Source organism: Sus scrofa, chromosome 14 (genome assembly GCF_000003025.6).
Source record: "Sus scrofa isolate TJ Tabasco breed Duroc chromosome 14, Sscrofa11.1, whole genome shotgun sequence".
Taxonomy (NCBI): domain Eukaryota; kingdom Metazoa; phylum Chordata; class Mammalia; order Artiodactyla; family Suidae; genus Sus; species Sus scrofa.
This window is the reverse complement of record NC_010456.5, coordinates 129,399,132-129,424,525: the sequence shown is the minus strand read 5'-3', so window position 1 is coordinate 129,424,525 and position 25,394 is coordinate 129,399,132. Positions and strand designations below refer to the sequence as shown.

Below are 25,394 nucleotides of genomic sequence, written 5' to 3'. Positions count from 1 at the left end.
TGTGCGGGGCAGAGGCATCGCTCTGGGCTGGAACGTTAAGGGGTTCCTATAGAATTCCCTCGAGACCAGGGCTCTAGCGCCCAAGTTTCGGCACCCACGCAGCCCACCTGGAAGAGGGCGCGCCCACCCGCAGCAGCTCTGCTCGCTCTGCAGGTGGACACCGCCGCCCGGGTTTCGGCAGCGACGCCGCACTAGCTCTCGTGGCGGTGGGATGGCTCAGTGCCCACGGAGTCGCGGGACAGGCAAGCCTGGGGAGCAAGGATCCTAGATCACCGGGACAAGAAGAAGGCCGTTGGCCACGCCTAGGTTTTGCAGCACTTCAAGGCCTCGGCTTCCCGGTCTCTGAGCCGGGATGTGACCCCGGCCTGCCTCCCCGCCAAAGTGCAGGGAGTCAAAGAAGCACTGTGCTCCCGCGGTGCCGCTCCCGGTTCTCGTGGCTGCAGGGAGACGGCTGGGGGCCGGGCAGGGCGGGACTGCGGGCGTCTTCTCTGGCCAGCCCCGCGGGGCAGCGAGGGGTCCCTGGGACGCGCGAACCGCCTGGGCAGGGTTCCTAAGTCCTAGGCGGCGCAAACTCCTCCTGCGCTCGTGCGCACCATCCCGGGCGCTGAGCCGGATTCTGGTGTTTGGGAGTCACCCGTGCGCGCCCTGCCCGCCCAGGCACCCCGGGGCTGGACCGCGAGGCCTCAGCTGGGGTGGGCAGGGCGCAAGGAGCGCGCCACGCGGCGCCTGGCCGGGCGGAGGGCGGTGGGGCGGGGGCGCGCGCTCCGGGGCGGTCCTGAGCCGGCTCCTCCTCCTCCTCCTCGGCCTCCTCCTGCTCTTCGCCTTCCCCAGCTCAACCGCCCGCGCCGCCCGGCTGCTCCTCCTTCCTCCCCGGGGTGTCGCAGCGATGTTTAACCGCGCTGTGAGCCGGCTGAGCAGGAAGCGGCCGCCGTCAGGTAAGGGGCTCCATGGGTGGGGGACTGGGGTGCCCCCAGGGGCAGCAATGAGCCGCTCGAGCCGGCGATGCCGGTCCAGGGCATCCTTTCCTCCCGCCCGGGCGCGGCATCTTCTCCCAGCTCCGTCCAGCGTCTTTGCGGTTCCAGCCGCGGCGGGAGCACAGAGCCGCGAGAGGTGCGCCGGGGAGGAAGTTTGTCTAAAAAGAGGAACAGCAGCACTTTTCTTTTTAGTGAAGATCGGGGAGAAAAATGAGATCCAGAACACCCCCAAACTTTGAAGGTAGTATGGGATCTAGATTCTGAAAGCAGACCGTCACCGCCCCCGCCCCCCCATTTTTCTTGAGTTCTCTGTCTCTGCTGCAGGCGTTGGTGTGAATGATGCCTGTGCAGTGCCTGAGGAAGGCACGCCTGGACCCCGGGCATCCGGGCTGGGGCTGCCGAGCGCCTTCTGTTCTGGGCTGCGGAGCCGAAATGTGGGGTGAAGAAAGGGTGAACGCCAGGTGAAGGGCGTTCGCGCCCAGGCAAGGGGCCGACATTGCAAAGACTTCGGCTTGGCCATCCCTCTGGTCCAGCATTTGCAGTTCGCGCCCAGGCAAGAGCCGACTTTGCAAAGGGTTCGGCTTGGCGGTCACTCTGGTCCAGCCCGAGGACAATTTGGAGCGATTCGACAGGACAAAGAACCCACGGTGATGATGAAACCATGCCCTTGATTCCAACCATCTTACCCTTTTTGTTCATGATAACAGCTACGCCCTTTTGAGCGCTTAATGGGGACCACTCTCTGTGTTCACTCGGCTCTCGGTGAATTCTCTCTTCACTCTTAAGGGCAACCCAGTGAGATAGGTACTGTTCTCGCCCCTTTATGGAGAAGGGAACGAAGGGAAGCCAGGAGCTGTTAGGTAACTTGTCCCAAGTCACACTTAGGAAGTGATAGAGACTCTTTCAAACCCAGCTTGGCCCCACTCTGGAGGTGAGAGGTTTTTCTGTTGCCTTCCACCCCAGGAGTTGCTTCTGTATATACTCAGTGTGTACATGTTGGCTCATGAATTTTTGTCCCACTGAATATCATATTTTATGAGACACACAGTGGTTAAGAGAAAGGATGGAAGCTAAGTTGGGTGGATCCAAATCCCACCTCCACCACTTACTAGCTATGGAGCCTCCCTGTGCAAATAAGGATCCGCAAAATGGGAATAAAAGATCCCTCTTTAAACAGTTACAGCTGGTTTCCCATCTATCAAATGATGCATGTTATTGCACTTAATATTTAGAACCCTAATAAAGTAGGGTTTCCACCCTAATAAAATAGGATTTCATAGGGTTATTGTAAATTGCTTATATTTAGTCTTAGTGGTCATGTAAACATTTCTGTGTTGCCTGTGAGTCAAAGTATCCATGTGGGTCTTCGTATCAGCTACTCCCTATGGTTGGATATTTACAGGCCTATGGAGTGATGGTCAGAGTCTGGACTCTGAAAAACTCCTGCTTCCCACACTGACTATCATTCAGTGAACTTGGGGGCAAGTTACTTGACCTCTGAACCAATTGCTACATCATCAGGAAATTTGGGAGCTGGTTGCTAAACCATAGGTAGCTTGAAGTTGGCTGTCGGTGGCTATTTACACCACAAAAATCAGCAGATGCTAAAAATCAAGGTTCCCCCACTCCGCTGCCCAGGAGAGCTGGTTCACCAGCACACCTCTGCGTCAGTTTTACCGTCTTTAAACTGTTTCATAGAGTGATGGGATAAAACACAGAAAAGCATGTATATGAAGTTTTTAGTACAGTGTCTGGCATTACTGAGTAATGATTAGTTGTTATCTTTTCCATTTTTATTATAAATAGAGCTTCTGTGAACATCACTGCACAGGTGGCTTTTGAGTTGAAGTCTTCCAAACAAATCAACTGAATTATGGGATATGCATGGTTTGGGGGTGCATGGGCGCATGTTGTACGCCAGAAAGACTGGGGCTGTTTCAGTGGAGTGTACTGCTTTCAGGGTAACACATTTTAAGGCTGACGAAATGTGATTAGGTTGTGATAGAAAGATCGGTAGCTAAATATCATGGATTGGTAATGAATGCCTGGCTTCCAAGAGCCTGATGTTGTTAACGATTTTTAGGTTTAAAGTTTGTCCCCTGATGAGAAAGGACAAATAACCCCTTGCCAGTTTGGTCATCACCACCCAGCACTGAGAAAGGTGGAGCGTGGGCCCTGAGGCAAAGGCACTGGAAGCCAGCCAAGCGAACCATGGGACCCTAGACTGAATCGGGGGCAGGGGGCGGTGATTTTGAATTTTTTTTTTAAGTGGTTCTCTAGATTGTACAAACTTCCAGCCCCACAAAATTTGGATCCACCCCTGCAGGACCCCGATTTGGACCTGGCTGCCGTCCTACCTCCTAGCTCCTTTTATTCTAGACTTTTCCTGCTTTTCTGCAAAATCTTATTGGAAACAATGTCTTTAAGCTGAGGTTTGGCACTCCCAACCCCTCATTCCAAGTGCAATTCAAAATGTGACTGTTCTTCTTTCTGAGGTTTCTCAAGGTGCGTTCATGAACCACATGGGGGGGGGGGAATTGATAAAATGCAGCTTTCTAGGCCATGCCCCTAAACTGTGAGGACCCCTCGAAGGGTTCTGTGCACCCACCCTGCCCCCTATAACCACGTGCACTGTTGATAACTGGGATGCTCTTCACTTGAAAAGCAAAGCCAAAGCCACAGCCACAGCCACAGCCACAGCCGTCCACCCCCTGGGTCCAGACTGAGGGCTGAACCGCCAGGGGAATCCCCCGCCACGGCGCTCAGCCCTGGGGCCTGTTATATATTATCCCATTAAACCTCTGGGACCAGTCTCAGATTTATGGCTGGCTGAAGTTTTTATTTAAAGATGACAGTTGACATAACAATTCAATGTCTTTGTTATAACAACCTAGTGGCAGGGCGGACTTGGCCACTGGGGAGAGTTTCCCCTGCAGAACATCACCAGCCCCGGGGCCTGCAGTTTCAGGAGATCAAAGCAGGCAGAGAGGTGAAGGGCATTGTTTAAATACAGGTGCAGTCAGACCACCAGCCGGCTGAGTGCCCGGTGCCAACTCTGAATGCCACCATGGGCTGGTGGGGAGGGTGCGCTCGTGGGTCTTTCACAGACTTTGTACTGGAATGGATGCCTTCTTTCCTCGCTGTTGGAAGTTCTGGAAAACTAAGCAGGTGCCTGGCTGGGCCATTTCCTAGGGCTTCCTGGGTGGACTGAGTCACTTCCCTCCCTGGGGTTGAGTAATCCCTTGGGCCCCCTGCCGCTGGGCTCTGAGAACTTGGCTGTTTAAATTGTACTAAATTTACTCACCAGTTTCTTCTGCTTCCCCCAGATAGCTCTCCACGGCAGCAGCCTCAGGGGTGGCAGTGGGGGCCCAGGCAGGCGACAGCAGCAGCTCCTTGATAAGAGCTGTCAGGAGGGGTCCGCTGGAGTGGAACAGTCCCTTGCAGCCTTCCGGGGACAAATTTTCCTTCTGCTGAATGCCTGGGGTTCAGCTTTGCTGTCGCCACGCTGTGGTATGCTCAGGGACCCTGCACCTGACCTTCCCTCCTGGTCCCGTTCCTTCTGTTCCCCGCTCTTCCCCTGGGTGGCTGGACAGTCCTACCTCTGTCTTTTGTCCCCTCCCAAAGCCAGGTCTCCCTGAGGCTTCTTGCCCCTTTCCCTTTTTTTTTTTTGTCTTTTGAGGGCTGCACCCGCGGCATATGGAGGTTCCCAGGCTAGGGGTTCTAATCGGAGCTGTAGCCACCAGCCTATGTACACCACAGCCACAGCAACACCAGAACCGAGCTGCGTCTGTGACCTACACCACAGCTTACGGCAACGCCAGATCCCTAACCCACTGAGCGAGGCCAGGGGTCGAACCCACAACTTCATGGTTCCTAGTCGGCTTCATTTCTGCTGCACCACGACGGGAACTCCTGTCCCTTTCTGTTCCTGAAATTCAGCCTGTCTGTCTCTAAACAGCTGCAGAAACCACCAAGGCGCAGGGACTTGTCCAGAGCCCCCCTTTCATTTTTTCTTTTTCTTTTCTCTTTTTTTGGTCACCCCGCGGAATATGGAGTTCTCAGGCCAGGCATCAGATCCATCCTAAGCCACACCTGCAGCAGTACTGGATACTTAGCCTACTGCGCCGGCTGGGGTTCGAACCTGTGTCCCACAGCTCCCAAGAGGCCACCAATCCCGTTGTGCCATAGCAGGAACTTCAAAGAACCACCCATTTCAGAAGGGACAGAACGGAGAACTTGAATCTCTGACCTGAGCCCAGAGCTACCTGCGTGACCTCACGCAGTGGCGCCTTGGTCATCTTGCTCACATGTCTTTAGAGACTGAGTGTGGAGCAGGCAGCTTCTCTCTTTCCTTCCCTGCTCCCCTTCTTTTTTTTTCCTTTCTCTCTCTAGTCAGGACATTAAAAACAAACCCCACCATCATCAGCCATCTTTCTTATCCCACAAATGAAGGATGTTTCAATATCCCAAATAGTAGGAAAGAAATCATCTCATGTAAAGAACGTCCTGATACCCAAGAATCTTCTAGCGCTGTTGCTATTAAGGAGAGGCTCTGGGTGGCTGAGGGGCGGGGGTGACCGGAAGACCAGTTCCACTGTGTTCCCTTGTGTAGCTCTTGTCTTTTGCACCGTGTACATAAGTGTAATTTACTTACAAAAGGTGTAACCCAGGATGATCCTTACACAACACAGCTCACGTGATCAAACTTTCCCTTCTCATTCTTTCATGAACCAGTGAAGAAAACTTCATGCCGGTGTGTGGCATCTGGGAACACTGGCCTCATCCTCTCAATTAAGTTCCTTAAGAGAAAGGGCCCACTTTTTTTTGTTTCATTTTTGGGACACCCCATGGCATATGGAGTTCCCGGGACAGGGATCAAATTTGAGCTGCAGTCGCCACCTAAGCTGTAGTAGTGGCAACACTGGATCTTTAACCCACTGTGAGGGCCGGGGTTTGAACCCACGTCCCAGTGCTCCCAAGATGCTGGCGATCCTATTGTGACACAGCGGGAGCTCTGGGCCCACCTTTTGGTTCTTGCATCTTTCACTGCCCTTCTCTTTCCAGCCTCTGCAGCCAGATAGCCTAGGATTGAATCCCAGCTCATCTACTTCCTGGCTTGCTCCTGTGGAGTCAGTGATTTAACCTTGTGGTGCCTCAGTTTTCCTCATCTGTACAATGGGCCAATGATGGGCCTTGCCTCCAAAAGTTGTAATGAGGTTGAGATGGAATATAGTAAGTGGTCAGTCAATGCCAACTCTTTTTTACAGCCACCACCCTCCTCTCTGCCTTTCCCCCCACCGACAATCTACCAGAAAACACTTATCACTACCAATCTATATGTGGTGCCAGACACTGCCGACCCTGAGAAGACAAGACTTTTTTGTTGTTGTTCGGTCTTTTTAGGGCTGCAACCATGGCATATGGAAGTTCCCAGGCTAGTGGTTGAATCAGAACTGCAGCTGCCAGCCATAGCCATGCCAGATCCCAGCTGTCTCTGCAACCTACACCCTAGCTCATAGCAACACTGGATCCTTAACCCACTGAACGAGGCCAGGGATCGAACCCGTATCCTCATGGATACTAGTCAGATTCGTTACGGCTGAGCCACAACGGGAACTCTGAAGACACAGCGCTTCCTCTCAAGAAACACACAGTCAGAAGTTCCTTCATGGTGCAGCGGGTTAAGGATTTGGCATTCTTGCTGCTGTGGCACAGGTTTGATCCCTGGCTTGGGAACCTCTGCATGCCACAGGCACAGCCAAAAAAAAAAAAGTATGGGGAGGAATACACAGCTTAACTTACTGCTATTGGAGGGGAAAAAGTCACTAATTTGCCCCAAGGTGGGGGCCAGGGGAGAGTGAGGGCACATTTCTGCATAAATGTCAGGTCCCGGAGGAAGCACAGGGGTGCTTCTGGAAAGTTAAAAACAATAATGATGGCGCCTTCACTCTCACCTCCAGAACTGGGCTCCTGGGTAGTTTTAATTTTTTCTGGGCCGTTGCCTAGAAAGTGAGGATTCTAGGGAGGCTGCCCATAGCAGCCTGACGTTCTTATTTCCTTCCCTCTGGTAGAAACTAGAAACCAGGGGCCATCTGTTGTTTAGTCCACTCAAAAGAGGATGTTGGGGCTTGTTTTTCCTCGGGACCCAAGGGTGCTCAGGAGGCCTGCAGCCTCTGCTTGTCTCGAACAAAGCGTCTCTGGAAGGCAGCGGCGTTTTAGGCTGTGGGCACCTCCCCAGGCGGACCCCAGAGCATGGCACGTAAGGAAGGACCCCCACCACTTTGGCAGATGCCCTCAGCTCCTCCATCGCTGGGGGCTGGCAGGCGGGGGATATCGGCGGGAGGGGTGCAGTGCACACACAGGGGGCATAGGTGGCCTTTGAAAGGGTCGCCTGGGCATTTGACTTTCTTTGAGGCCTCTGGCCTTGCGGAAAAACTGCCATGAGGCCATTTCTGAGCCAAACCATCCTCTCCAGCCTGTTGGCCTGCTCTGGTGGTGCTTGCTATTAGTATGATTATTTCAAAACGTTTTTGTTTTTACTATTATTTTCTGCTCATGGCAATTCAGGCAAACCTCCCCACCGAGGGAATTGCATGCCTGAAGGGTCGCTGTTCTCCGAAGCTAGATACTGGAGCTGATAAACACTTAATATTTAGACAGAGGGTTTCCATGACCTAGTTTCGCTGGAACCTTACATGGATCACCAGTTGTAACAAACTGATTCTCTGCTTCTAAGTTGGGATGAATTTTTTAAAAAATGTCATGTCTGATGTGGTATAAGTGATCCAGCTCTTTAAGTTTTTTTTTTTTTTTTTGTCTTTTGTCTTTTTTGTTGTTGTTGTGGTTGTTGCTATTTCTTGGGCCGCTCCCGCGGCATATGGAGGTTCCCAGGCTAGGGGTCGAATCAGAGCTGTAGCCACCAGCCTACGCCAGAGCCACAGCAATGCGGGATCCGAGCCGCGTCTGCAACCTACACCACAGCTCACGGCAACGCCGGATCGTTAACCCACTGAGCAAGGGCAGGGACCCGAACCCGCAACCTCATGGTTCCTAGTCGGATTTGTTAACTACTGCGCCACGATGGGAACTCCTAAATAAGTTTTCTGAGGTGTGTACGTTCCCCGAGTATTTTAAGGGAGTATGATGTGTGTGTGTGTGACACCAAACCACTTTAGAGTTTAGGGTTCACATTTCTGCCTTTTCTGGGGCTTGAATGGTTTGTTTTCTTTAATATGCTGTGCATTTGTTGGGGGGTGTTTAAGGCAAAGAGTTTGAGGATGTAAGTTGACTGCTGTTGAGGGACCTGGATATTGAGATTCTGCTGAAATCTTTGATTTGGGGAAACTGTCTGCAGGATCATTCACCATGATCTTTCTGCAGACTAATAGCAGGAAGTCATACCGTGAGCGTTCAGGTCTCTGAGTGCCCGAGATGCCTTTTGAGTATGGATTTCCACGGAATTAACGTCCGGAGAAGGTCCCTGATAGATATGACGTCATACCATCTATAAATAATGCACCGCACAATATGCTGCAAGCAGCCAGCCTCAGGCCTCCACGCCGTGATGCTGAGCCGGCTTTGAAATGATGGCTTTTACTAAAGTCAGACCACATAGGACAGCATCAATGTAACGGGAAAGTATATACCTCGTGCTTTCATGCTGGGTGACTCTGGTACAGTCTTCTATGGGTTTTTGTCTTGAGGAATTCAACTCCGTTTTCATAGTCCTCTCCCACATAACTGCCATAATCAATAAGGCTGTTGTGTTCTGGCCTCTGTCTGAGGATCAGCAGATGTCAAAAATAAAAATGGCTGCAGAGCCTATGCTAAGTGGCATGTGCTCTGGAGCAGGATAACCTAGACGTGGGCCATGGTTCCCTATTTTCTAGCTGGGTGACCCTTACAAGGTACTGTGCCTCGGTTTCCTCATCTGTGAAGTGGGGCTAATATTAACCATATCAGAGCGTCATTATGAAAACCAGATGATTTAACCCATGGGAGAAGCTTGGAATAGTACCCCGCACATTGTGAATAATTTGTTGTGTTAGTGGTTCTTATTAGCCAATGATAGGTTCATCTAAAGATGAATTTATTGCAAAAAAAAGTAATATTGTGCCTGCAAAAATATGCAGATCTAAAATGCTTTGAAGAGCCCAGGAGATAAAAATTTTTTTCATTGCAAAAATGTTTTCTAGCTGGTCTAATTGACAACAACAACTAAGCAGAGCTGGACAAAATCGAAACAAACGTTACCTCCGACAGGTCCTTGGTAGCGTCAGTGATCTTACTGCTGCTAGAAAGATAGGTGTAAGTGTTTTTCCTCCTTGTGTAATTCATCTAAAATGAAACTCTTATCAATGACAAAGGAAAGAAGAGTGTGGGGATCTTTGTGTTCCCAAGTGCCAGGAACTGGGGAGGAGATGAGACGCTAGGGAACTCTTGGTTTTGCTTTATTCTTAAGCCCAGAAGTAAAACTTTCTTGCTATGAAGATAGGTTCTTTCCTTCTCCATTATTGGGCTGATGGTGACATTTAAGTGAGCCGAGAGGAGTTCCATGGTGGCTTAACTGTATCCTGATTAAGAATCAGGCATCATCACTGCTGTGGCTCAGGTCACATATGCAATGAGGGTTGATCTCTGGCCCAGGAACTTCTTAGACAAATGGGGTGGGGGGGAAGAGCTGAGATGGCTTGGGAAGACTTTACTTACATGCGTTGGAAAATAGCAGAAATCTCCTTGGGCAGAGGATACTGAATAACGGAAATACCCCACATTAAGTGGTGATCTATAGGGCGATGCCAAAGGAGTGGACCTCTGCCAATCTCATGGTGGTGGGATAATGAACAAAGAGGCACCATTAAGTGAATGAGTTTGCAAATATTCCTTTATCTAGAGCTCTCTATCTGTACTGATACCAATCAAGAAGGATTTTTTTTTTTTTAAAGGCATAGCCACAGGCCTTAATCAAAACCAAAAGTCCGTCAGGAAGTCTTGGCAAAATTCAAACCAACATTTCCAGGAAAGCAAAGACACATGACAGAACATGAGCCAAAGATTCCTAGAGTAAGGACTGCTGGGGCAGAAGGTGGGCAGAAAGGCAAGAAGGAATTTCTCTTTGTCCAGGGCACCAAAGCCAGCAGCAGCCAGGTAACCATGGCCGTGGAGATACTGTCCGTGTCCTGGTGTATTTCCTGAGCCAGCCCTGAAAATTCTGTGCCTTCTGTTACAGTGTCAGCTGTAGATGTGTTTCATGACGTCAGTGGAAGGGAGCTGGTTCCCCAGGAGGAAACTGAAAAGGAAGGGCCATCCATTTGCAAACTCTTGTGTTCTGAGGAACCGTGGAGTTCTGGGGAGGTGGTCCTGGGGAAGGGGACAGTTGCCTGGATATTGCCCAGTACTGGTTTTTTTCTAGGCGTTCCTAAGCTGGGACACCTTACTTTCTGGACTTGGATTTCTCAGTCTGTTAAATAAGGGGACTAGACCAGATGAGTGGATTTTGAGTTGTAAAACTTTTTGTTCAAATGCAAGCTCGTGCAGAAACCTAATATGCAAAAATAATTAGAGTATGAAATAAAAGGGGGAAGGGAGAAGACCCAATTAACCAGAGCACGCTATTGGCTAAATGAGAATCCCCCAAGTGTATTTACTTGCAAGACAGTTCGGCTGTGAAAACTCAAATGTGGTTTGGTTTATTATTGAAAAGAATGTTAAGAGTTTTAGAATCATTTCAGGCCAAGGCTGAAAACTTACAGCCAAAAGACTTGTTCTGTAAGAACAAGAGAAAGAGAAATTTCTGGCTGCCCAACATTGTTCGTGGAACAGCAAACTTGTGTCTCTACATTTATTTATTCAAGAGAAGATCTGGTAGGGAATTGGAGTAAACTGTCAAAGTGCATTCTTCAGGTAGGGAACAGAGAGTCAATTTGTGAAATGCTTGGTAGAATGAACCCTGTTGCAGAAAGTTCTCATGCTAATGATCTTTTAATTTGATTTATACTTTGTTGCGAAGAAATGCAGTCTTCAGAAGCTTGCTGTTTTAGCATTTGCAAAGAGAGCAGGGGACTAATTTAATATCCACAAACCAAAGATTCACTTTAGAGAAGCGGCAAGTCCATTTGAGATGTTTGAGTGAGTTTGCCTCTCGATTAAAGAAATGCATTTGTTCCAAACAATTCTCTTACGTGCTCCATCACCAGTGCATGTTGAAACACAGCCCCTGTGGGCTTCTGGCTTCTACTTTATTTAGGCCAGGCCAGCCAATCAATGTCTAAAATCCAGGTAGATTTCCCAGATGCTGGGAGATGGAGTCAGTGTCAGCTGCTGCCTGAGAAATTAACATGTGTATGAACCCCAGTAGAACAGGAGGGATCATAGAAGCTGAGTTACTACTAAGTCCAACATGTTTTGATACAACTTTCCTCCAAAAACATTTTAAACCATATGGCCCCCTTGCTACTTGCAGCAATGAACACTTCCAAGAATTTTAAAATGTATCCTTTTAAAATGATCTGCTTTGTGAACTTCTGAATTTAAAACTTATTTTCTCCTAGATTCAGAGGACTTTTTTTTTTTTTTTTTTTTAAAGAGAAACATGTCTCTACTTTGAAAAAAGGGAAATGGAGGAAGGAGTATTAGCTATTAAAATTGTTCACTTGATAGATCATTATTTTAAGGAAGAAGAGAGAAGAAAGAATATTTTCTGGAGGGGCCACAGTGGGCATCAAGGGACCTAATGTGCTTCCTCCTTTAATCCTTCCGATGACTCCAAGAGATAAGGAGATTATCTTCATTTTACGCAGAATTTTGTCTATGGTCACACTGTTCGAATTAGTCAAACTGGCTTTGGAACCTGAGCCCACCCGAAGTGACAGTCCATGTTTTTTCCTTTATCTCCGGGAAGGGGCCAAATTCTGTAGCTGTGTTGTCACTTCCTTGTTCAGGCGTAGCCAGAGTGTGTTAGTTGGAGGCCCCTGTCCTCTTTCCTTTAGTCAAGAGGCTCTCTTTTCAGAGGGTAGAATGAGAGTGCACCAGATACAGAGTGACTGATTCATTCTGTCTACCGTTGTAGAAACAGCCTGGCGCCGAACCATACTGGAGCCTGAGAAGCACAAGGAAAAAATGAGTTATTATTATCCTGCATTGTTTAAATTTTTGGTATTTTGCTCGTGATGGATTTTTTTGCATTAATTGATTTTTTCAAACGATTGCAGGACCATCTCATTTATCTGATGCCTGAGTTTTTGGCACCTCCTTAAATTTTGCACCTCCAGCCAGTGCCTCCCTTTCTCCACCCTAGACCCAGCCCTGGTACATACTTTTATTTATGTGCCAGCGGGCAGTGAGCTACCTGCTAGAGACAGAAGATCAAGAGCTCTCAGACTAGTGAGAGCCAGTCGTGCAAACCGTCACAACACAGCCTGATAAGACTGTGCACAGCATGTAGGGAGAAAGAGTTGCCGTTGAATCAAGGTCCATGGGAGGAGGGCTCCAGGGAGCTGGTGGAAAGGTGAATGGGCGAAAGATGATGCACTCGGAGTGTTGGGAAATGACACATCCCTTCTTAGCTCTGAGCCTCAGTTTTCCACTCCTGTAAAATGGAGGGATTGGTAGCACCTACTGCATAAGGTTGTTGTCAGGACTAGAATGAATTCGCTACGTTAAGCACCTCGAGTCGCTTCTGGATTGTAACAGTACTAAAGGTGAGCCGCTGTGGTTATGAAGATCATAGTGACCATTGTAAAATGACAGTATCTTTGGGCCACATACACAGTCTGAACTTTGCTTTGCAGATATCCACGACAGTGATGGGAGTGCCAGCAGCAGCCACCAGAACCCCAAGAGCACAGCCAAGTGGGCGGCTTCTTTGGAGAATCTACTTGAAGACCCAGAAGGCGTGAAAAGATTTAGGGTTTGCATTTTTGTTGTTGTTGTTGACTGGGATTGATGCAACACACCAAGCGGTTTCAGAGCCTGTGGGGGAAACCCAGGCCAGCTTTTAACACTGCGTGTCCCCACTTGAGAATGAGACCGGCGCACCTGTCATGCCCAAGATGGAAACGCTTTCCCGCACAGTTCTTATACAGCTGGCTGGGAGGGGTAGAGATGCCGGGGACGCGGTTCCATGCTTGTTGACAAAGCGTTTCCAGCTCTGTGACACCTGGAAGGGGGTGGCCTGGGTTTCTGTGATGTGAAGGTTTGTTCTCTTGTGTGTTGGGGATTTTCAGGATATATTAGTGACAGTGAAAGAGGCCGGATGACAGCTGGCAAGGTGAAGTTGAACTCAGAGGAGGGCAGGTGGATGACAAGGTCAGTGCTGCCTAGAAAGGGTCTGCAGAAACCCCAGGTGTCAGAAGAACCACATGTGAATGTCAAGAATGCCTTTTATCTGCCCGACTCCCACTGACGTCTGTCTTTAAGCCTTGGGTCAGGCCAGGATAAGCTCTCGTGCTGTTGCTCCCTGTTGCAGATTCCAAGGAGGGGGTAGCAGGCAGGGCTACTCACAGTTCTGGACAGAGGACCCCAGTGAGCACCATCTGGATCTCGAGGAGAAAACTTTTCCATGCATAGCCAGAGAGCTGGCTGTGCCAACAAGCCCCCCAACATCTGCCAGAGGAAAGCACACCTCCAACTTCAGATAGTTTTCATCATGGCATTTCTAGACATGCTTAATATGTTTTCTTTTGTTTAAAAAAAGGGGGGGCCTAAATTTAGAGGAATGTACTTTGTTTAAACACTGTCTAGAAGGAATGAATAGATCTTCCACTTTAATTTACTTTCTGGTAATTTATTGTCAGTTGAGAATTGTAAGTAGATTCCTGCTTTCTTACTCTTCTTCACAATGTCAAAGTCATTAAGTTCAAATGCACGTGGAATTCCATCTGTAACATTAAACATACATGGGGTTTTTCAGGGCGGAGATTGATCAGTTATTGAATTTTGACATATCTGTTCTTAAAGGGAAATGCTTTGTTTTTGAAGTAGAATACTGTTTGACATTTTTCTTCTTTTCATCCATAGGAGTTTTTAAAAAAAGAATTCAGTGAAGAGAATGTTTTGTTTTGGCTAGCCTGTGAAGATTTTAAGAAAACACAAGATAAAAAGCAGGTACTTCTTCCACTCTATAATCACCTTTTTTTTTTTTTGAGCTTTTTTAGGGCTGTACCTGCAGCATATGGAAATTCCCAGGCTAGGAGTTGAATTGGAGCTACATCTGCCGGCCGACATCACAGCCACAGCAATGTGGAATCTAGCCATGTCTGTGACCTACACCACAGCTCACGGCAATGCCAGATCCTTAACCCACTGAGCAAGGCCAGGGATTGAACCTGCATCCTTGTGGATACCAGTCACGCTCATTACCACTGAGCCACAAAGGGAACTTCCTGTAATCACGTTCTTGATCATTTTTTCCCCTTCTTATAAAGTTACAGCCATCTTTCCAATAAATGTTGAAGTTGCCTAGAGAAATCTAATCCGTTTTGGACTTGGGGGGAGAGATTTAAGCTTCAGATTAGGCTATCTTGTGTTGATCAAATATTAACAGTTTTTAAAAAGCGTGTTAATCTATTTTTAAAAGGGAGCTGTTCAAATGGACAAATATTTAAAGTAAAAATAACGATTTAAGTCATTGAGAGTTCATCATCGAGTAGGATTTTTTTTCACGAGTAATTTATGTGAATGCATCTCCCAGAGTTTGACATGCCAGCATCTTGCATGGATCTTGTAAAGCAGGCGTGTGGTGATAATGCATCAGATGGATTGTCAATTATTCAGTGTATCTTTGCAGAACATCTTGTGGTTGGCAGGCATCCCACATAAAGTTTCTGACTGTTCTCCTGGGTGGATATGTGCTCTTTGCAGGAGGTAGCCTTTAATTCCAATGTCAGCTGGATTTTCTGCCATTGAAGTTGGGTGTCAGGAGAGGTGGAGGAGATTATGGAGAAGGCGGCTTGTGGATTGGGTATGCTTACGAGACCCATGCCTGCGTATTTCTGAGAGGCTAGTGGCTAAATGCCTGCAGCGGCTGGTAACTTATAGGGCACGAGGGAGGTTTTTGGTGTGAGGCTGTAGGGAGTGGTGGGGACTGGAGCCATTAGGGGGTAGCCTGCCCTGCCTCCAGAGGCTCTATGTAGCGGGCTGCTTAGCTGACTTTGACAGTGAACGCTTTGTGGTCTATGGCCGTCAGAGCCTTCCCTGCTTTGAGTTCTACCCACCTAGGTCTTGGCTTGCACACCCCTCACCCCAGAACTCTGAGGGACCCTTCCTCCCAAGGCAACTTCTATCTTCAGCCCAGTGCTGCCTGTTTTTCCAGAGACGCTGGACATTTGGCTTCTTATAGGAAACCTTCCGATTTTATAAATGATGGAACTCATTCTTTTAAAAGATGGAAAAGCTTGCCTGCCAAAAAAAACATAGCCATGGGCCGATGAGGCTCGTAGGCTGCCAGTTTTTGAGCCTCTGGCTCCACATAGCTGGAATCCCTGAGGCCAGAAGCCATTATGTGTTTGCAGAAGATGTCTGTATTGGTTTATTCAAAGGCTTTTCTGCCTCAGGCACCCTTGCTCCAAGATCAAGCCGTGTGGTCTTTCTACCACTTTCCGCTCTGTGGGGACAAGGGTGGATCCGAGGTCCCTTTAGCTGAACTTCCTCAGTCAGCTGAGAAAACCATCCCAACATAACCCTTGGCATTTGCTTCCTTCCTGCTTCTTCCCCCTGGAGGATGGCTTTGCCCGAGCTCCAGGGTGGTGAATGGCCTCAGGTGGTAGGGCCTGCTTTGGAAAGCCAAGTGTTGGCTGCATCCCTTGAGACAGGCGTGCCCCTTGCTCTCTTTTGCCCCCACCCAGGCCAAGGCCAGGACAACCCTCAATAAATGCTGGCCTGGGCAATGGATATGTCCAGCCTCGCCCTAAAACCCTTGCTCAGACTCAAGCAGGCAGACAGATGTCCATTCCCTTAGTTTGCATGCTGGAGGTGAGAGGGGCCGACAGGTCAGCTGGCCCACCCCTGCATTGCACAACTAGACAGCTGAGGTCCCCGCCAGCCCGAGCTGGGACTCGAATCTGCACCCTAAGCTGCCTAGTCGTTTCCCCTGCATAGGGTGTCAGTGTGCCCTTTGATTCAATTGAGTTTTCCAGATCTTTGCAGTGTACCTGCTCAGGGCCAGGCCTTGTGAAAAGCACGTGACACACAGGGACCAGGCAGATGAGCCTCTTTAGGGAACAGGCTTTCAGAGGGGAAGCTGCTTGTTAAACAATCCTTTGCAAGTATGACGAGTACAGAAATGGGAAGTCCAGCTTCTGTGGGAGCACAGGCAGCGGGTGTCAGGAAGGCCCCTGGGGAAGTGACTCTTGGGCTCACATCTCAGTGGAGTCTGGCCAGGGGAGTGTTCCTGGAAGAGGGGAACAGCGTGTGGGGAGCAAGGCCTGGAGAGAAGAGCTGAAGGAAGCCCAGAGGCAGGCGCCGTGCTTCAGGGGTGGGCTGGCTCTGCTTGCCTGCGGCTGGGGGTGGGGCACACCTGGAGACCCCAGGCACCAAGGTGAATGCTGGAAAGCCACGGTGTTGGATTGTACTGGCCCGCCCACAACCCACAGTCAGAGCTTCCAGAATCTGGCCCTCTCTCTGTGCGCCCAGCCCTGTCCCACAGCATAGGACTCCTTGAAGGCTAGTGCCCTGGAGCGTGCCTGGCCATTGCTTCCAGGCAATGACCGCCACTTCGCCCACCTGCCCGAGGATGCAGATGGCACTGGGAAGGGAGGTGGTATGTTCTCTGGGGCCCATGGTGGTGTCCACACCTCAGTCTGGGTTTATCACTCAGCCTTGTGATGACAATTCCTGCCCTTCCAGATGCTGGAGCTGTGGTCTGAGCACTTAAGCTCACCCACAGCCGCCTGGCTTGGTGCAGAGAGAACCAGGATGCAGGCCCAGATCCCCTGTGTAGTCACGGGTGGGTCTGGCTGCAGGGGAAGTAAAACCAGAAGTAAGTTCTGTTTCACTAATTTTAAAAAGCGGAGGAGGCCATCATACAGGGAGAAGTCGGCCTAACTGAATTGCACAATCAGACTTCCCATGTCTGATCCAGGGGGGACGGTTTCTCTACAGGGAACTAGGGCAGTTATGAGACTGATGCGAACCTTGCTTTGGCCTCCGTTATTTAAATAGGACCTGTGCCGGTTGGGTTTTGCATTCTTTGACTCTAATTATCCAGCCGGATCTCTCCAGAGCACTTACCCAGTTATCTGGTACCTTGTATCTCTTATTTATCTTCAGTTCGATTTGCTTTTCCCTCTGTCATGTGGACTCTGGAAGGTTTGTCATCTTTGTCCTCTTCCCCACTGTATCCGAGCACCTAGGACAGTGGCTGGCTCTGTCCTTCCACTCAGGCCACTTTCAGATGACCTCTAACCTCCTGTTACCTGCTGAGCCCCTGAGGATCCGCAGTGGGCAGGGTCCTGGCCTCCCTGCTCACCTTGACATGCGGTCCGTCACTCAAGGGGTTGGATTTGAGTGAGGAACCTGCCCTCCGTTCTGTTGGGGCCTCTGTTCTCAGAAGCTCCAAACAGCGGGCTGGGGCTGTGTCTTCCCCAGTCTGTGCTTCACCCCCTGGCAGCCTGGAAAGCAGCCATTTAGTTTGGGAGGGTCTCGACTCTGTTTCTGGTGGGGAGCCCTGGGGTTTAGGAAGATGGGTGGGTGATGCCTCCCACCCTCCCTCCTTGGAATGGTCCTGGGGTGTAATGCCAGGCACTTAGATTCAGCAGTCAGCCTTCAGAGCTGTTCTCTCCCTTTGCAATTTCTTTACAGTTTAAAATTTTCCTATAAAGGGCCTCTTCCTGTTGAATTAGCCCATGAGATACATCAATCTTCTAATACAAAACAGCATTTGTCTCATAAAACCTCAAAAAAAGCTCCAAAAAGGTGCTTCTTCTTTGACTACTCCTGAATTCTTTCCTTCCTTCCGTCATCAGCTCATGCATATTAAGTTGGCTTACTGTGTGACAGGGCTTGAGATGGATACAGCCACTGGTACAGATTTGTAAAAACCAAACAGAGTGGGGGCGGGGAAGTGGTGGGATGGTGCAAGATTTCTAATAATCATAGCTCTGAGAGCAACTTGCGCTGATATGTTTAATTCTAATGGTACCGTGCATTTTTATAGTGTTTTAGAGTTAATTATGGGGAGCGGGGTCTGTGGTTTTTGTTCATTTTATTACATTGTATTTAACACTAAAACTTGACCCAGTATTTAACAGCGATTGATTTTTTGTTTAAAAAAAAAACCAAAAACTAAAAATCCAAAGTGACCAGCACTCCTTCCATGAAATTCATTCACTTCACAGGTGAGTGAAGTAAGACGGGCTCATGCCTTTAAACCCTCAGCACACTCTAGATTTCACTGCCCCTCGGCTTTGGGCTGTGTCTTTCCCAGCTTTGCTTTTGCCCGGGGACCTGGCTGAGTTCAGGTGGGACAGGGTGGGAGCTTAGCTGTTCATGGTGTGGCCTGGGGCCTAGCATGGGCCTGCCCTACACCCCCGCTCCTTCCTGGCCCATTTTGTCACTTTCAGATGGCCTCTAACATCCTGTTACTATAACTGAGGTTTCACTTACTCTAGACCTCTGTCTGCTGTATTTTCATTACTGAGGCTTTTTTGTTCGTTGTTTGCTGCTGAGCCAAAGAGGATGCTGAGATTACATTTTTCCTTCTTGGACTTTTTTTTTTTTTGCTCTTATTTTTATACTAACAGCCCTTTAGACCACTTTACACAGGCCTCTCAGATCGTCTCTACCATCCAAGTTCCCCTGGGGACAGTCCTCCTGGGGTCCTCTGACCACAGCTCCCACGGGGTGACCCCAGGTCTTCCTTCGCCACCGCTAGCCCTTCCCTGCCCCTCTCCGGCCGGCCTCCCACACCCAGGTCCTCTTCTGTCCGGAGTCGCTCATTTTGGTGGAGCAGGACCAGCAATAACTTCTTGAGAGAGAGGACTGGGCGTATAGACTTTTAAAGATTTTGAATGACATTTCTATTTTTTCCCTATTCTCCCACGTCATAGAGCATAGAATTGAATTCTAGGTTGAAACTCAGAATTTTGTAGACATTGGCCTATTATTTTCCATTTTTGTTAAGAATCAGTATGTTACAGGTAAGCTATTGTATTTTCTTTGCTTTTTCTCTCTGGAATGGCATAGGATCCTCTTTCTGTCACCAATATTGTAAAACTGTACAATCAGAGGCTTTGGAGAAGGGGTGGATTCATTCATGGTGTGGGCATTTGATGGAGCCCTTTAACCTGGAAATTTGTAGTTCTGGGAAATGATCTTACATTGTTATTTTCACAATCTTTTTTTTTTTTTTTGTCTTTTGTCTTTTGTCTCTTGTTGTTGTTATTGTTGCTATTTCTTGGGCCGCACCTGCGGCATATGGAGGTTCCCAGGCTAGGGGTCGAATCGGAGCTGTAGCCAACGGCCTACGCCAGAGCCACAGCAACGGGGGATCCGAGCCGCATCTGCAACCTACACCACAGCTCACGGCAATGCCGGATCATTAACCCACTGAGCAAGGGCAGGGACCGAACCCGCAACCTCATGGTTCCTAGTCGGATTCATTAACCACTGTGCCACGACGGGAACTCCCACAATCATTTTTAAAGTAACTTCTTTCTCTCCATTTTCTCTCTCCCCCCAAGGATGACCATCCCCTAGATGAGTTCTTAATTTTATGTTTTTTCCCCTCCTACTCTTTCATCTTTTCTATAGACTGGGGCCCCCTAGTCCCTTCCTGGTGGCCACAAGCCCGATATGTTTATAAACATCTCAGATCATCTGAGTTGGGAGAAACTTGCAGGGTGGTTCCGTGAAGGATTCCACTTAGTCCTTGTATCCGCTTTGCCATCTCTTCCTTGCCCTCCTTCGTGTCTGCCACTTCCCCGAGTCAGTTTCTATAGAGGAGAAAATTCCAGGCTCTTTTCTTCTGGGGGGTGGGGGCGCGGCGGGATAACTGCTCAGGGCTGGGGGTCAGGGACCTGGGGAGCTAACAGCTCCTTTCTGCTGCCCTCCTCATCCCTCCGGCCAGGGTTCCCCAGTGCCCTGGAGTTCCTGCTACTTTTGGAGGTTTCTTGCTGGCTTTGCCTCCCCACTCCAACCTGGCGGTGCCCAGGTTTCTTCCTGCTGCTCTCTGCAGTCCCTTACTATACCTCTGAATGCTTTCCACGTCCTGTGTCAGTGCGCAGAAATATGCTCAGATTGTTCTCCTGACACGTTCTTTGCCTCTTTTTCTGAAGTTGATGTTAAAATGAAAGGATCGAGCCATTACTTCCAGTTATGTGTCCTGTCCCATTGTCCATCTCTGGCAGAGTGATGAAAACGGAGGGGAGCGGGCTGATGGAGGCAAGGCGGGGACTCGGTGACAGGCAGGGTGCAGGGGTGGGGGGGGTGTTAGGGGATGGCTGCTCCCAGCTTCCTGGATTAGAGACGGCAGGACCCACCGGCCAGGAGGGAACCACTACTTTCCTTGCTGTTACGTTTGAGGTGACATTCAAGCCCATATTTCTAGAAATCAGTTGGCTACATGGTCAGTAGGCTTGGGAGAGAGAGATGGGCTGAAATCTTGAGACACGGTGTGGCTGGGAACGCAGCCAGATTAGGGCAGGACTTGGGAAACTCCAGAATTTATGGGGGGCACAGAAGGACAGGAGCTGGCAAAGGAGGCAGATGGAAGCTGGGAAATGCTGGAGAATTCTGAGAGGGCAGCCGCGGTAAGCAGGACCAGGGGCTGGAGGTGGAAGGACATGATTGAGCTGGTGGGAGGGGCAGAAGCCGGGGGCTGAGGAGCAGGTGGCGCGGGGGGACAGAGTGGAGCCACAAAATGCACGTTTTTCTTTTGAGATGTTTCAGTAAGAGGTCATTAGCTATAGGAAGATGTGGAGTAAAAGGTTGTGTGTGTTTTCCCAGTGGGGGGAAAAAAAAAATCCAAGCACACTCACTGGGAGGGAGAGAGGAACCAGAACAGACAGAGGAACCAGCTCGTCCAAGCTGTGGGCTGCAGATGCTCTTGTCCTTGTTCCGGGTCGATCTCTGTTTCTGGGGCTGATGTTGAAGTGAATTTGCTTCTCCTAAACTTGCACTTGCTGGGAGCAGCGTCTGAGGGCTAACTTCTGCCCGAGTCTTGCCATGGCTGGTGCGCTGCCAGGCTGGTGGGGTGTCTGGGAGGCAGACCTGGTCCGTGGTCCACAGACGGTCCTCAGGTGGATACTGAGACTCATCACCTGGGCCCAGAGGGCAGAATGCTTTTCCAGCACTTTCTGGGGCTGAGTTGGGTGCTGGGCCCATTTGCTGTCCTGGCAGGACAGACACTCGCAGCAGAGGCTGCAAGGGCCAGAGGAGTGCGGCAGGCCACCCAGGCTGTGCCCAGGGTAGGGGATCTGAGCGCTGCCACCGTCTCCCCCCCACCCCAGTGGGGGATGTTCTCACCCTGTCCCGACGGGAACTAGAGTTGGGTTAACCAAGCTCTGGAAAATATACCAAAATAACTCGAGCCACCCGGTTCTTCTTTTTCGTTGTGTTCTCGGCGTGGACACCAGGCCTTCCCGTGACCGGCTTGTGGTCGGCAGTCTCAGGGTTTCCCTTCTCAGTCACGCTTCCTACCCCGGCCCGATAAGCTCTGCCCACGCCGCCGTCACCCTGAACGATTAGTCAGAGACGAGGGCGGACTGGGGACCCTGCACTCTCCGCAGACAGGGACGCTGGGTGCTGGGGACATGTGGGTGGGGCCGAGAGCCAGCACCCCCCCCCCTCCAACCTGCTTCCTGTCCTCCCTCCACCCCCACCTCTAAACCTCAAGCTATTCATTACACTTCTTTTCAGAACCACCCAAGACAGCCCGGCTCCATCTGGAACACGTGTGTATGTGTGTGTATGTGTGTTCAAGGGGGAGGAGAAGCCTACAGTGATTTCTGCTTCCAGAGCCCCACATGGAGGTTGCTAATCTGCTGGCTGCACGTCTGCCACTATGAAGTGCTCTTACAACAGGAAGTGGTTTTCCAAAGATGTTCCTTCCTGACAGAATGGGGGTGGTGGGGGAGGCCCGGGCCTCGTAGGGGTGGGGGGAGGCCGTCTTCGAGAGGCAGGCGGCCCCAAAGGGCTGCCCGACTCGGGTCTTCCAGCCTGTCCCCTGGAAGAACCACGTTGCCATAAAGGCCCCCACCCGGGCAATGTTCCCGCGCGTCTTGCCCAGGCTTTCTTCCTGGGGCTGGCAGATGGCCAGGCCTCCGCCTCATGGCGTCTTTTGTCAACTGGTCCCCAGAACTATACAAAGTTAAAAGATGGCTTTTCCCCTCCTTTCAAGCACCAGGAATTGAACCTTCTGGGGGTTTCCATGAGGCCAGAGGTTTTCAGAATCCGGGGTTTCCTAAGCCAAGCTCTGCAACACGTGTGGGGCTCCAGGTGGGCTCTGGAGAGAAGGGCGGTTTTCTAGAGAGACCCTGAGCAGCCCCCTGGCTTCTCCTTGCAAATCACATCTCTGCAGCTCTGTTTCAGAGGCATTTATTGTTTTGTTTCCTCTGTTGGGTGAGGTACTATGAGGCTCTGATGCATAGAGAGACAGCCCCCATGTCTGCTGCCTGCACGGTGAGAGCACAGGAAGTCAGAGAGCCTAGAACCCTCAGGGGACACTTCCAGGACCCAGCAGGTGCCTGCTGTTTGTAAGACAAAGCGCTCACCCTGAGAGCGTTCCTGCACCAGCCACTGCTGGGATTCGGTGCAGCCTAACTGCAGGTGTGGACGCCTTTGCCAACCTCGCTGATGAGGGCAGACGCCTTCCGGCCCGACTGCACCTAGGCCTTGGGGCAGGTGGCTGAGGGTTCTATCTTACTAACACTCATAGCTTGTTCCCCGAAAACGACCCCCAGTCCTGGTGCCTGGTAGCACCACCTGGGGGATTAATGTCTTTTGTAAGCGTGGAACTGAGCAGAAATGCCAGGCTTTGGACCAAGTGGTCCTTTGTCTCCCTGGTTAAGCCACGCTAGCTCTCCTGGCCTCCTTGTCTTCATCTGGGACGTGGCCCTAACTGGAGGAGGGTACTTGGCTAGGCACCCAAGGGATTAAGGAAATGGGCCCCTAGTTATAAACCACCTAGTGAGTATCTGGAGCATAGTAGGGGCTTGGTAACTGGCTGGGATATGTGTTCATCGTCTAACTAAATTTTTTAATTGCAGCAAAATAGACATACATTTTACCATAACCATTTTTTAGGGTTCTCATGTTTACCAGTTCAACCATTTTAAAGGGAGCAGGTCAGTGGCGTTAAACACGTTCACCGCGTTAAACAGCTATCACCATTACGTAGTTCCAGAACCTTTTCATCATGCCAAACAGTAACCCCTTACTCACAAGGCAGCCACCCCCCCATTTCCCCCTCCCCCAGCCAACCACTCCTCGCTGTCTCTAGGGAGTTGCCTGTTCTGAATATTTCATATGAATAGACTCCTGTAACAGGTGGCCTTTCATGTCTGACCTCTTTCACTGAGGATAATGCTTTCAAGGTTCATCCCGTTGTAGAACGTGTTGGTACTTCCTTCCTTTTTATGGCTGAGTGATGTTCCCAAGAGTCCTTTGGAGAAGTCACAGGGTGGTCAGGAATGCTACCTAATGTCACTCACTCTGGGCCAGGATTCCGTCTTTATTTCTGAATGGATAGTAAGGCAGCTTTGTGACAGGAGATGCGACTACAGATGCATGGGAGGGGAGGGAGGGGGCCAGGCTGACCCCGAGCCCCACCCCCACCCCCCAGGGCTCTTACAGCAGCAGCGTCTCCTGCTGGACTGGGCTGGCGAGGGGAGCCGGCTCAGGCCCGGAAGGGCCATGCTCGCAGATAACAGACAAGCTCTCCGTGTCTCCCCAGATGCAGGAAAAGGCAAAGGAGATATACATGACCTTTCTGTCCAGCAAGGCCTCATCACAAGTCAATGTTGAGGGCCAGTCCCGGCTCAATGAGAAGATTCTGGAGGAACCACACCCACTGATGTTCCAAAAACTCCAGGACCAGGTAATCTGACTTCCCTACTTAGACCTTGATTTGAAAACTGACATCCCCCCCCGACCCCACCCCAAGTCTGGAAGAATTCAGTTAAGACTAAACGTTAGACACCCGTCTCTTCCAGATGGACAGGCTGAGGCCCGTGGAGGGCCTGTGGTTGGTGACAGACAGATACTGACTTGCCAGGCCCAGGAACTGGCCCGGAGGAGCCTCCCTCAGGCCTCTTTCTGTCTACACACAGTTTGACCCAGCAGGGTTATCTGGCTTCTCAGCCAGCTTAGAAGGGAGGCTGGAGTTAGTTGAGGAACCCACAGAGGAAGCAACACGTGATATAACCGAAGGTAGGAGCAGCCAGAGAAATCTAGCAAACAAGCACACAGACTCGAAGTGGCAGGGAACCTAAGGTTGCTGTGCTAATGCCCAAATATTGCCACCTGCTTCTGATGGCTCAGGAGCCCACTTTGCCAACATAAATGCACTTAAAGCAGGAAAAGTTAGGTTTCAAGAAAGGACCTATAAGGGGTAAACTTTAGTTTTCTGGCAAATTTTCATAGGAGGAATGCCAGAAGTAAGATAGGCAAAAGGGATGAAATTGTACTGCAGAGGTTTTTGTTTTTGACATGAATTTGCAAATGTGACTATTCATAGCATACTCTGTTCTTAGGAAATGGTATGTACACACTTGCAGAGCATGGAACACTGGCAGATTTCAACCTTCTGCCAGCCCTGTTCTTACTGGGGAAGCCAAGGCCTTATTTGGCACACAGGTGGAGACTAGCTCTTAGCTTAATTCAGCCCTCCTCCAACATGAACAAGCCCAGAGCCACCTGGAGGGTTTTGTTTTGTTTTTTGCACTTTTTAGGGCTGCACTCGTGGCATATGGAGATTCCCACGCTAGGGGTCGAAATGGAGCTACAGCCACCACCTACACCACAGCCCCAGCCACGCAGGATCCAAGCTGTGTCTGTGACCTACACCACAGCTCATGACAACACCGGATCCTTAACCCATGGAGCGAGGCCAGGGATCGAACCCACATCCTCATGGATCCTAGTTGGGTTCGTTAACTGCGGAGCCACGAAGGGAACTTCTGGAGGGCTTGTTAAAACAGAGGCTGGACTCCAGCCCCAGAGTTAATCAGCAGGCTTGATGGTTCCCAGGTGGGTCGAGATGTTGTCTTCCCAACAAGTTCCCAGGTGACTCTTATGCTGCAGGTCCCAGGACTACACATTAAGAAACCACTGGCCCATTGCATCGTTTGGCGTTTTTTGATCACCTGGAGTGGGCACTGAGCCCAGGACATATCCCAACATCCAGCAGGCCTCACTTGCTCAGCAACAGATAGAAAACAAGACAGGTAGCAAATACAAGTATGAGAAGTAGCTGGGGACTGTTTT

At 50.2% G+C, this 25,394-nt stretch overlaps 1 protein-coding gene across 2 annotated transcripts in view; it reads left to right on the top strand.

Annotated features, from left to right (window-relative positions):
• Nucleotides 376-25,394, top strand: part of RGS10 (regulator of G protein signaling 10) — a 37,434-nt gene continuing 12,415 nt past the window's right edge. Inside the window, exons 1-4 of one of the 2 annotated variants that reach the window (XM_001927416.4) lie at nt 376-935; nt 12,764-12,882; nt 13,992-14,078; nt 23,863-24,006. In XM_001927416.4, the coding sequence (XP_001927451.2) occupies nt 887-935; nt 12,764-12,882; nt 13,992-14,078; nt 23,863-24,006 (399 nt within the window). In that variant the 5' untranslated portion in view covers nt 376-886. Of the gene's footprint in view, nt 936-6,572; nt 7,234-12,763; nt 12,883-13,991; nt 14,079-23,862; nt 24,007-25,394 lie in introns of those variants that run through there. The other variant, XM_003359382.4, reaches the window with a different exon arrangement.